The sequence below is a fragment of the Bos mutus genome, chromosome 16, assembly GCF_027580195.1.
Source record: "Bos mutus isolate GX-2022 chromosome 16, NWIPB_WYAK_1.1, whole genome shotgun sequence".
Lineage (NCBI taxonomy): Eukaryota > Metazoa > Chordata > Mammalia > Artiodactyla > Bovidae > Bos > Bos mutus.
In genome coordinates this window covers 18,973,283-18,986,751 of record NC_091632.1, presented here as the reverse complement: position 1 = coordinate 18,986,751, position 13,469 = coordinate 18,973,283, and the positions used below count along the sequence as shown (strand labels likewise).

Below are 13,469 nucleotides of genomic sequence, written 5' to 3'. Positions count from 1 at the left end.
AGAAGACTCTTGAGAGTCCCTTGGACTGCAAGGAGATCCAACCAGTCCATTCTGAAGGAGATCAGCCCTGGGATTTCTTTGGAAGGAATGATGCTAAAGCTGAAACTCCAGTACTTTGGCCACCTCATACGAAGAGTTGACTCATTGGAAACGACTCTGATGCTGGGAGGGATTGGGGGCAAGAGGAGAGGGGGACGACAGAGGATGAGATGGCTGGATGGCATCACTGACTCGATGGACGTGAGTCTGAGTGAACTCCGGGAGTTGGTGATGGACAGGGAGACCTGGCGTGCTGCGATTCATGGGGTCGCAAAGAGTCGGACACAACTGAGCGACTGATCTGATCTGAGACCGTGAAGGGATTGTTGACCACATTAAGAATCTGGGGGTTTGTCCTAGAACAATGGGAAATCTTTAAAAGTTCTAATAAGGGGAATGCCGTGAGTAGAGTTGCAGTTTGAGAATATCACTGACTGAAAAGTGGAGAGTGGGCTGGAGCAGGACAAAAATGGACTCCGAGAGTGTATCATTAGGGATGGTGTTTACCTGTGATTAACAGAGTCTAACGGAGAAGGCAGTGGCACCCCACTCCAGCACTCTTGCCTGGAAAATCCCATGGACAGAGGAGCCTGGTAGGCTGCAGTCCATGGGGTTGCTAAGTCGAAGACTGAGCGACTTCACTTTCACTTTTCACTTTCATGCATTGGAGAAGGAAATGGCAACCCACTCCAGTGTTCTTGCCCGGAGAATCCCAGGGAAGGTTGAGCCTGATGGGCTGCTGTCTATGGGGTGGCACAGAGTCGTACACGACTGAAGCGACTTAGCAGCAGCAGCAGCAGCAGCAAATGAGTCTAAACATGCTGACTTAAAGAACTTTTGTTTTTCTCACTGAACGAGATTTCTGGAGCTGGGCACTACTTGCATTCATTCAGCAGTTGAAGTCTTTACAGTTCTCTTGGCCCCTGGCTTCAACATCATGCTCAGTCTGTGATCGTGCATGAGATAACTTCAGGTAGAAGTATTAAGACTTGGTTATGGATTTGGATGTAGGGAAGTGATGATGATGAAGAAGGTATTAAGGATGACACCCAGTTCCTGGCTTATGTGACTGAACAATTGACAGTTTCATCACATAAATGCAGGGAATGCTGGAAATGGACCATGTTTTGAGGAATAAGGTCACAGATTCAGTCTGAGTATATGTTGAGTTGGAAGCTGTTTTCAAAGAACCCACTGAAGATTCTTATCTGGTAACTGGGTATATCTGGAGCCCAGAAAAGAGATCTAGGCTAGAAATGTAAGTGTTGGAGTCATCAGAGTATGGACAACTCCTGTCCTGCCCAAAGTGTAAGACAAATTGGCTCCTCTTGTAGCTCAGCTGGTAATGAATCTGCCTGCAATGTGGGAGACCTGGGTTCAATCCCTGGATTGGGAAGATCCCCTGGAGAAAGGAAAGGCCAGTATTCTGGCCTGGAGCTTTCCATGGACTGTATAGTCCATGGCGTTGCAAAAAGTCAGACAGGACTGAGCAACTTTCACTAGTCACGAGATACAGAGTGAAATGTGTTTGCAATCACTTAACACATGTGAGATATGATGGCTGGGGTTTGAAACAGTTGGAAACATGCTGTTTCTGTTGTTGCTGCTATTGCTGAGTCTTTAAATCTAGTACTATAATCTTCTGAGGATAAAGGCCATACTTACTTAATCTTTGTATCCACAGTGACTTACCCATAGTAAATAATGAAAAAATGAGAGGAATAAAGAATTGCCTATAGTCAAACGGAGAATCTGATCAATGCTTTTGAGTGATACAAATAGCATACTATGAATATTGCTGGTGGTGGTTTAGTCACTAAGTCGTGTCTGTCTCTTGCGAACCCATGGACAGTAGCCTGCCAGGCTCCTCTGTCCATGGGATTCTCCAGGCAAGAATACTGGAGTGGGTTGCTATTAAAGGGATAGAAATTGTAGAGTTTGTTGTAGACCAAGAGGCAACTGAACTTGCTGAGGGAGAGTAGTAGTCTAATTTGAAATCTAAGTTACATAAAGTGTATTAAAAATAATGTTATAAGGAGAGATTGAAGCTATATTGTAGAAGTCTTGGAAACCATGATGAGTTTTTATTTAATTCAGTGAGCAACATGGAGACACTAAGATCTTTTAAACAAGGAATCTTGGATTGATCTAAAATGCACTTAAAATGTATCTTGACCACAATATATCATAAGATGGATAAAACTGAAAAAGAGTGGTCATATGGGACAATGGTTAAGAAACTCTGAGTTCTTAATTATAATATATTACTTTTTTCCAGAAAGGAAACAAGGACCATAGGTACAAATTTTAGGAGGCAGTATCTTTAAGTTTATTTTTAATTGGAGTATAATTGCTTTACAATGTTGTGTTGGTTTCTGCCATATATCAACATGAATCAGCCATAAGCACACAAATGTTCCCTCCCTCTTGAAGGTCCTTCCCACCTCCCACCCCATCCCACCCCTCTATGTTGTCACAGACCACCAGGTTGAGCCCCCTCTGTTATATAATAGCTTCTCATTAGCTATCTATTTTATATTTGGTAATGGATATATTTCAGTGCTATTCTCAGTCTGTCCCAGCCTCCAACCCCTGCTGTGTTCATACGTCTGTTCTCTATGTCTGAATCTCTATTCCTGCCCTTCAGATAGGTTCATCAATACCATTTTTCTAGATTCCATACATATGTGTTAATATGATATTTGGTTTTCTCTTTCTTGTTTACTTAACTCTGTATAACAGACTCTAGGTTCATCCACCTCACTAGAACTGACTCAAATCCATTCCGTTTTATTGCTGAGTAACATTCTACTGTGTATATACGTTTGCATCTATATCTATAAATCAGTTCAGTTCAGTCACTCAGTCACATTCAACTCTTTGCGACCCCATGGACTGCAGCATGCCAGGCTTCCCTGTCCATCACCAACTCCCAGAGCTTGCACAAACTCATGTCCATAGAGTCAGTGATGCCATCCAACCATCCCATCTTCTGTCATCCCCTTCTCCTCCTGCCTTCAATCTTTCCCAGCATCAGTCTTTTCTAGTGAGTCAGTTCTTTGCATTAGATGGCCAAAGTATTGGAGTTTCAGCTTCAGCATCAGTCCTTCCAATGAATATTCAGGACTGATTTCCTTTAGGATAGACTGGTTGGATCTCCTTGAAGTCCAAGGTCAAGAGTCAAGACTTGGTCAAGGTCCAAGTCAAGACTCAAGAGTCTTCTCCCAACACCACAGTTCAAAAGCATCAATTCGTCAGCACTCAGCTTTCTTTATAGTCCAACTCTCACATTCATACATGACTGCTGGAAAAACCATAGCTTTTACTAGATGGACCTTTGTCAGCAAATGTCTCTGCTTTTCAATATGCTGTCTAGGTTGGTCAGTTTTCTTCCAGGGAGCAAGCATCTTTTAATTTCATGGCTGCAGTTACTATCTGCAGTGATTTTGGAGCCCAAGAAAAGAAAGTCTGTCACTGTTTCCATTGTTTCCCCATCTATTTACCATGAAGTGATGGGACCAGATGCCATGATCTTAGTTTTCTGAATGTTGAATTTTAAGCCAGCTTTTTCACTGTCCTCTTTCACTTTCATCAACAGACTCTTTAGTTCCTCTTCACTTTCTACCGTAAGGGTGATGTTATCTGCATATCTGAGGTTATTACTTTTTCTCCCGGCAATCTTCATTCCAGCTTGTGCTTCATCTGGCCTGGCATTTCTCATGATGTACTCTGCATATAAGTTAAATAAGTAGGGTGACAATATACAGCCTTGACATACTCCTTTTCCGATTTGGAACCAGTCTATTGTTCCATGTCCGGTTCTAACTGGTGCTTCCTGACCTGCATATAGATTTCTTAGGAGGTAGGTCAGGTGGTCTGCTATTCCCATCTCTTGAAGAATTTTCCACAGTTTACTGTGATCTACATAGTCAAAGGCTTTGGTGTAATCAATAAAGCAGAAGTAGATGTTTTTCTAGAAACTCTCTTGCTTTTTCGGTGATCCAACAGATGTTGGCAATTTGATCTCTGGTTCCTCTGTCTTTTCTAAATCTAGCTTGAACATCTGGAATTTCATGGTTCACATACTGTTAAAGCCTGGCTTGGAGAATTTTGAGCATTACTCTGCTAGCATGTGAGATGAGAGCAATCGTGCAGTAATTTGAGCAGTCTTTGGGATTGCCTTTTCTTGGGATTGGAATGAAAGCTGACCTTTTCCAGTCCTGTGGCCACTGCTGAGTTTTCCAAATTTGCTGGCATATTGAGTGCAGCACTTTCACAGCATCATCGTTTAGGATTTGAAATAGTTCAAATGGAATTCCATCATATATACCACAACTTCTTTATCCATTTATCTGTAAACAGCCATCTAGGTTGCTTCCTTGTCCTGGCTATTATAAATAGTGTTGCAGTGAACATTGGGGTACATGTCTTTTTCAATTGTATATGCCCAGTAGTGGGATTGCTTTTTCAATTATGTGTCTTTTTCAGTTATGATTTTTCTCAGGGTATATGCCCAGTAGTGGGATTGCTGGATCATATGGTAGTTTTAGTCCTAGTTTTTTAAGAAATCTAGGAGGCAGTTTTTAATAATAACACCAACAGATGTAGTATGTTAGTAGCAGTTATAACTTTCTTAAGAAAGTTTTTATTATATTAATAAACCTTTAATTATAAAACAGATTCAGAAACACAAAAGAAATATACTTCATAGATTATCTCATTGAATCTTCACAATTCTCTTAGTTAAATAATGTGTGATTTTTTTTTTAAAGATTTGTTCAAATCCACTAACCTAGTTATTGTTGGAGCCAGGAATCAAAATCAGGCTGTTTGATTTCAGATTCTCTGTCTCCTACTGTGAACCTCTGCTCTAAACTATGTGCCTGATTTAAAACACACACACACGTGCACACACACACACACACACAGCTAATCCTTGGCGCTGTCCAACAGCTATTTTTGCTGCCTTGTGAAATAGTAAGCTGGAAAGTTTCATAGAAAATTTGAATGATTAGTGTAAGGGAAATCTGTTTTAAAGTGATTCTTAAACTTAGGAATAGTTGGACTAAGAAACTTTAATGTTTCCTCCAAGTGTTTAGATTCTTTAACATCCTCTTGAGAAAGGTAATTGAGAAGTATAAATAACAAAAGAGGAAATTATTTCTGCCCAGACATAACAAATGTGTTTTATGCAAAAATAGTCTCCAAATGTAACTGTTTTTCTTCTGCTTAGTCATTGTTTCCTGTTAAAGTTCTGCATGGAAAAGATAATTGCAGAATTTCATAGCATTTGCTTATTGCTTTTGCAGAAACAATAGGTGCAAAAACACACTACTATATTTAAGTAACTCTTTAAAAAATAGTACAAGATGGGTTTAGTTTTTATCATTTTCAAATCTTCACAGTTAAGTAAGACTGCTCTAATTATCTGAATCTCAGTTGCTGAGCTTTAATTACCTTTGATGGCTTGCCGTTTACTTCATGATCTATTATAAGAATGATCTCTCTTTAAAAATAGTGCCAGTGAATAGATAATGCACAAAGACTTTGCATAGTGCTGACACTTAATAAATTGTTCCTCAATAAACTACAGTAATGGAGAAGGAAATGGCAACCAACTCCAGTATCCTTGCCTGGAAAATCCCATAGACAGAGGAGCCTGGTGGGTTCCAGTCCATGGGGTCATGAAGAGTCGGACCTGACCGAGCGACTAACACTAAACTACAATAAAATAAAATAGTGCCAATGACAAATAACTTCTCATTATTAATACTGAAATGATAATAAGGAATTATCATTTTGGTATTCCTGCCAAATTCTTTGTACAATTTGTATTGTACAAAGATAAATTTGAGTTGAATTTTTAAAGTTTTTCTAAACTGCAGTATCTTATCAAACAGCAAGTTTATTTTTTTGTTGTCTTTAATTCCTTTTAAATAGAACCACCTCATATCAATGGATCTGAAGAACCCATGGAGATGTCAGTAATTGTTAATAATCCTCTTGAACTTACCTGCATGGCTTCTGGAATCCCAGCTCCTAAGATTACCTGGATGAAAGATGGTCGACCCCTTCCGCAGATGGATCAGATGCAGACTCTTGGAGGAGGAGAGGTTCTTCGAATATCTAGTACTCAGGTTAGTTCAGAGTTCACATGATTATTTTGTCCTAGGTTAAACTTCTTACTTGCTAATCTCTGGGGAGTGTTGGAGAAATTGTCTTGGAGTCTGAATATATCACAGATCTCTGTGACTTTAGCAAGGGTAGATTTGTTCTATGACATGCATGATTGAATAGACACTTACAAGGTGACATGACTAAAACAAAGAAGTGAAATTATCAGATTAAGTATAGAAGGAAGCAAGATACCTTCATGTATATGTATATTTTTTCAAGTTATCACAATGCCATAAGTGATAGTGTATTTAGGCAATGGCACCCCACTCCGGTACTCTTGCCTGGAAAATCCCATGGACGGAGGAGCCTGGTGGGCTGCAGTCCATGGGGTCACTAAGAGTCGGACACAACTGAGCGACTTCACTTTGACTTTTCACGTTCATGCATTGGAGAAGGAAATGGCAACCCACTCCAGTGTTTTTGCCTGGAGAATCCCAGGGACGGGGGAGCCTGGTGGGCTGCCGTCCATGGGGTCGCACAGAGTCAAACATGACTGAAACGACTTAGCAGCAGCAGCAGCAGCAGCAGCAGCCCTTTATAGAAATGGCAAAAAGCGGTCAAACATATGTGTATAAGAGGCTTCAAAGGGCACTTTTGATCTTCAGAATGAACTCACAAACATGAAAATATGAAGAGATGGAATTTTTCCGAAAATGGTCAATTCAATAAAATTGACTGTTCTTTCAGTTTATGTTTAAGGAAATTAATCTGAAATGTAAATATATTAAAGAGAAGTATGTCTCGGGTGTCTTGTAACAATATACTCTTTTAAAAACAGAGGCAAACCTTATGTTACAAATATTATCCATATGTCTCTAATGCCTTCATCTGTTAACTCAGGATCAAAACAGGAACAATGCTGAACTTACGTACTTGAGGCTTTAGAGATAAAGTGATGTGCTTAGACTGATGCCACAGGTATGCAGAGATGCTAACGTTGAGTTCGAATGATTATTGTTACTGCTGCTTTTATTGTTATTATAGTCATCATTTCTTTAAAGGTAGAATAACACATTACTTAATCATATTTCATGTACATTTTCACTGAAGAAATGGAAAAGAAAGGGAGCTAGAAAAGAGAGCTGAGGGTTATGAATTGCGTCAGTCTTATGTTGGGCTATGAGCTCTATCACACCCATGACCACCATGACAACTTGGTAAGGCAATGTCTTTATCCCCTTTCTACAAATCCAGAAACAGACAGAAAAAGATTAAGTATTCACCTATCCAGTACTTATCACTGGCTCAGTGATGGAATTGGTGTCAATCCTGGGTCTGATTCAACAGCATAGCCAGTGGAAGTCGGCCCAGTTTCTTGTTTCTAACATTAAAGAGAACGTACTTTGCATTTCCCTCTTCTCTCCATCAAGCATTTTAGTAACCCAGAAAAAACTCAGGTCACACTATCAAACCACTTGCTGAATCAGAATACTTGAATGCTGTAATTTCAACTGACCAAAAGGGAAGCCAAAGAATTTTGTAACTTAATGAATAGCATGGAGACAGTGAAGTGTGCACCAGAACCATAAATATAAAGGAAGCATGGTAAATAAAGCTCTAAAGGGAAATAAGGCCACATTGCATTAGGTCTTAAATGTGAAAATGAAGAGTTATGTTAAAACAAGACAGAGTTTCCATCAAGAGTTAAATGGTGACCCACATAGTCCAGCTATTGTGAAGAACACAAATATAATACATAAGACATTTCTCAACCTTCAAAAAGGTTTCAGTTGTCTAAGAAAAATAAAAGTACACACATAATAAAATTAGGGAAAGAAACAATAGAGAACCATTAAAACATTATAGAATTAAAAAATTAAATATGATCAAGTCCCAAGACTGCTCATGGTTCCTCTGCTCCTCTGTGTTTTATTTTACCTCTGTCAGAGCCCTTATTACTAAATTATATCTTAGTTACCTGCACTTTGTCTTTTTGTGTATGTATCTATTGCACATAATTGTGCTTGGTACATAATGGATATTTTGCAAATTCCAAATTGTGTCGTGAAAGATGAGAGTTTGCTAAGACATTTTCCATCAAACTCTCTTTCTGTGACAAAACAGGTTGGAAAAACTGTACCTTTCTCTCCTTTGTGAGCCATTATGCATGTCTATAACTGCAAAATCTTTCTCTAAAACACCTGATTGATTATAATTTTTCAAATACCCTATTAAGAGAACACACATTAGAAAATGTAGCTACTGATAGTAATTATCAGTATTCAGAAGGGTGTAAGTTGTCAGGAAATGGTTCTTGGAGGAGGTAAGATCTAAGAACAGTCATGAATGATGGTGCAAGTTTGGCTGAGTCAGGACAAGTGTTGGGGACAATATAATTGGGGCATAGACTGTATTGGTGGAGAAGAGCTGACTTTTAGAGGTTTTCAAGATATGACGAGCAACTTTGAAATTATTCTCCAGGCAGTAGTGCATCCCTTTCAATTCTTAATTGAAGGATGATGTGACTGTCACTCTTTTAAAGTTATATTTAGTAATTTTCCAGACATACTAGTCTTAACATCCTAATCTAAAATTTTTTCAGTGGAGTCTACGCACCCTACCAAAAAAAAAGTTTTTCAATAACCCATAAAGTCAGTTTTGAAGTAAGAATTTTAAAATTCTCAATATTCTAGGAGTATTCAAGTAATAAATGAAAACAGGATTTTCTATTTTTTAAAATACATTTTTCACAGTAGGAAGACCATCTGTTTTTCAGTGTATACTTTTCACTTATTTAAGCATGGGCTGTGTTAACACAGTGTCAAATATGAATAAAGTCTAACACTTCAGTGGAAACTCTGCATGGGCATTTTTAAAGAAATGTTTCTGGTTTTAGTCAGGAAATAGATTTTTCTGTCAGCCTGACTTATTTACAGCCAAATTACATAACATAGCTATATTGTTTCGCTATGGATATCAAGGAATATTAAAAATATGGTATTAATGTTCTTTATTAAAATAACCTGATTTTTATTTACTACTTTGGTTGGTTGGTTGGTTAATGTGTTTTACTTGCTTCAGGAAGCCTCCAATAGAATTTTGCAATCTGCAATTTAAATTCATAAATACTTACTTCTTCAAAAAATACTGAGTAGTATTTGTGTCATATGTGGTGCTGTGTCCTATCTGTATCTGCCTTCTCTGACATCATTAACATACATAACATGCAAACATTCTGAGATCAAATACTGAAACCCTGTTTTTCTTTCTTTTTTTTTTAATAACAAAAAAAGATTTTATTGGGAACAGGTGCCCTGAAACCCTCTTAAAATCTATGTCAAATACATAGATTTACATGTAGCAGAGATGCTGAGCCATGCTCAGTATCAGAGTGCTAAATACAAATGTTAAGACAGTTATTAAATTTTAACTATCATGCTGTATTAATGATATCTTGCTTTGTGTGAGTCCTTTACATTTGTTCTAAGGATATTTATTCTCATCATCAAAACCAGTCTTTTAACCTTGTGCAATTCACTTATTTGAATTTTATAGGTGGAAGATACAGGAAGATACACATGTCTGGCATCCAGTCCTGCAGGAGATGATGATAAAGAGTATTTAGTGAGAGTGCATGGTAACGCTGGAAAATGTCCTGCAGTCCATCATACACTTATACCTAATTAAAAGGCATAATTTATGGAACATAGGGCAGCTATCCAACACATCATAAAACTATGTTTATATATTAGGAAATATGTATTTTGCAAATTTGATTTTTATATTTGACTGATCATGTGCTCATGGGACTAGTTTAATGGATTTTTGAGTTATATGTCTGTTCCTGCACAAGTAATTCATATAAATTTATTTTAAATCATAGAATATAAATTGGAGTAAAAATGAAAATAAAAAGTATTCATAATCTCATCTCACAGAATAAGACCTTTTTACATATAAATATTGTCACAGAAATGTGATCATGTGGCATATAGTATTTAACTCTTTATCTCAGTGGCATGTTGAACATGTTTTCATGTCAAAAAAATATATATTTTTATAACATTACTTTTAAGCGATTGCATGATTTCCAATTTTATGAACATGCCATTACTTACTTAATACATTCCTTATTTTTGGCTGTTTCTATATTTTCACCAACTTAATAAGCAGCACTATTATAGACATTCTTGTATAAGTCTGTTGGCCTATTTTTAATTATTTTGTTTTAATAAATTTCTATAAGTCCACTTTCTTGATTATATGCAAGTGTATGCATATGCATGTACATACACACACACACACACACATTCAAGACCAAATTACCTTCTAGAAAAGTTGGGCCAATTAGACTATGGCTGGTCCTACTTTGACATAGAGCTGGAAATTACTGTTCAAAGAGAGGAACATTTAAAGAACTTAACAGAAGATCTTTATCTCCTCGTAGCCTAAATCACTAAGCAATCCAAACTGTATGCCTGGTGTGATGTAGGAGTGTTCTCCTGCCCCCACCAGCCCCACACACAAATTAGACCAACTGACATGTAAATTGTGTATACAGCAGTCACATAAAAAATATACACTTTTAAAATTGTGGTATAGTTGATTTACAATATTAGTTTCAGGTATACACCATAGTGATTGAAAATTTTTAAAAATTATACTCCACTTAAAATTATTATGAAATATTGACTCTGTTTCCTTCACTTTATATCCTTGTAGCTTATTTATTTTATATATAGTAGTATATACTTCTTAATTCCTTACCCCTCTTTTGCCCCCCTTTCTGCATATATTTCTGTTTGTTATGATGGACAGAACCTAATTTAAAAGTTTTAAAATATGTCCAGAGAAAATTATTACCAAGTGTAGACCTGGACAAAAAAAAAAAAAATCCCTTCTTTGGGCCTTAGTTTCTTTACCTATTAAATGGTGATAAACTGTGGTTATATTACTTATCCTATCATTCATGTGGCTCTTAGAAGAATTTCGTTACTTAAGGTACTTAGGTACTGAGTACGATTTTAAAAGTTCACTATTTGTTACCAGGGTACTATAAATTGAATGAGTAGCATTTTAAATTAATGCTGCTTCTTTCATACAGCACAAAGAACACTGTTGAACACCTAAGATAAGCCAGAGCATTTTATATCTCATTTGTTAAAAGCCTTTTGTGTATTTGTTTTCCCATCCAGTACCCCCTAATATTGCTGGAACTGGCGAGCCCCAGGATTTCACTGTGTTACGGAACAGACAAGTGACACTGGAATGCAAATCGGATGCAGTGCCTCCACCTGTAATCACTTGGCTTAAAAATGGAGAACGGTTACAGGTAAGTCTTGCCAAGTTCCACAGATTCATTCTGAGGAAAAAAAAATCAGCTATAGAGTCCTTCAACATCAGGTTACTAGTTATTCAGCATTGCAGGGCTAGGCACAGAGTCCTTTTGTCAGCCTTCTTTTCTCAGCCTTTGCTGGTGTAGGTAGTAGCTAGTTATGAGTCAAAAGACAGGTATTTTGATTCACATACTTTGTAAATTGGCCTAAGTATGTATCCCCTGGAGCGGGTGAATTAAACTGGGACTGAAACACTCATGTCTTTTCTTGAAAGAAAAGAAACCAGCAAAGTCTCAAAAGAACTGACTTGTCTTGCCAAGTCCCTGGGCAAACCTGTTACTGAATTTCCTTGATCTAAACTTGGACCTCAGGAGTGACCCCAAGGATCTGTGAATCAGTTCAGTTCAGTCACTCAGTCATGTCCGACCCTTTGTGACCCCATAGACTGCAGCACAACAGGCCTCCCTGTCCATCACCAACTCCTGGAGCTTACTCAAACTCATGTCCATCGAGTCGGTGATGCCATCCAACCATCTCATCCTCTGTCGTCCCCTTTTCCTCCCACCTTCAATCTTTCCCATACCAGGAGTCTAGACTGAAATCTTTGGAAACACAGTTACTGGCTCTGTGAGGCTCCCATGCTCTGGTGATACCTGTCTGCTCTCATAGAGTATCACAGCCTAGGATCCTAAGTAGCCTTTTAGGATTGGCTCTAAGCCTTGACTTTGAATGTTCAGATTGTCCTTATCCTAGTAGTTACTTATCTGTCTTTTTCCTCATCCTCTTAGTATAACCAGTTGTGATACACTGAGTCTAAATAAAAGGAAATTAGGTCCCTAATACCTAAGATAGAGAGACTTTAGCCATCATCAAATTACACAAACACTAACCACAGAGAGACTGATTCTGAAAGTTACTAATGTGTTTAATTATCATGCATATCACTTAACAGCCCCATGCCTCAGTTTCTCTGTTTATTGTGTCCCTGCGATAATGCTATGCATTGTGATTGCTCCTAACAATAATCCTGATCCATAAGGAGCTCATCAGTTCAGTTCAGTTCGGTTCAGTCACTCAGTCATGTCTGACTCTTTGCGACCCCATGAATCACAGCACACCAGGTCTCCCTGTCCATCACCAACTCCTGGAGTTCACTCAAACTCATGTCCATCGAGTCAGTGATGCCATCCAGCCATCTCATCCTCTGTCGTCCCCCTCTCCTCTTGCCCCCAATCCCTCCCAGCATCAGTCTTTTCCAATGAGTCAACTCTTCCCATGAGGTGGCCAAAGTACTGGAGTTTCAGCTTTAGCATCATTCCTTCCAAAGAATCCCAGGGCTGATCTCCTTCAGAATGGACTGGTTGGATCTCCTTGCAGTCCAAGGGACTCTCAAGAGTCTTCTCCAACACCACAGTTCAAAAGCATCAATTCTTCGGCGCTCAGCTTTCTTCACAGTCCAACTCTTGCATCCATACATGACCACAGGAAAAACCATAGCCTTGACTAGACGAATCTTTGTTGGCAAAGTAATGTCTCTGCTTTTGAATATGCTATCTAGGTTGGCCATAACTTTCCTTCCAAGGAGTAAGTGTCTTTTAATTTCATGGCTGCAGTCACCATCTGCAGTGATTTTGGAGCCCAAAAAATAAAGTCTGCCACTGTTTCCCCATCTATTTCCCATGAAGTGATGGGACCAGGTGTCATGATCTTAGTTTTCTGAATGTTGAGCTTTAAGCCAACCTTTTCACTCTCCTCTTTCACTTTCATCAAGAGGCTTTTTAGTTCCTCTTCACTTTCTGCCATGGGCTTCCCTGGTGGCGCAGAGGTTAAAGCGTCTGCCTGCAATGCAGGAGACCTGGGTTCGATCCCTGGGTTGGGAAGATCCCCTGGAGAAGGAAATGGCAACCCACTCCAGTATCCTTGCCTGGAGAATCCCATGGACGGAGGAGCCTGGTGGGCTTCAGTCCACGGGGTCGC

At 38.6% G+C, this 13,469-nt stretch overlaps 1 protein-coding gene across 4 annotated transcripts in view; it reads left to right on the top strand.

Moving 5' to 3' along the window:
- The window catches only part of HMCN1 (hemicentin 1), a 538,357-nt gene that overhangs the window by 431,714 nt on the left and 93,174 nt on the right, over window positions 1–13,469 (top strand). For all 4 annotated transcript variants that reach the window (XM_070384783.1, XM_070384782.1, XM_070384784.1 and 1 more), the window contains 3 exons: window positions 5,980–6,176; window positions 9,712–9,793; window positions 11,352–11,488. In XM_070384783.1, the coding sequence (XP_070240884.1) occupies window positions 5,980–6,176; window positions 9,712–9,793; window positions 11,352–11,488 (416 nt within the window). The remainder of the gene's footprint in view (window positions 1–5,979; window positions 6,177–9,711; window positions 9,794–11,351; window positions 11,489–13,469) is intronic.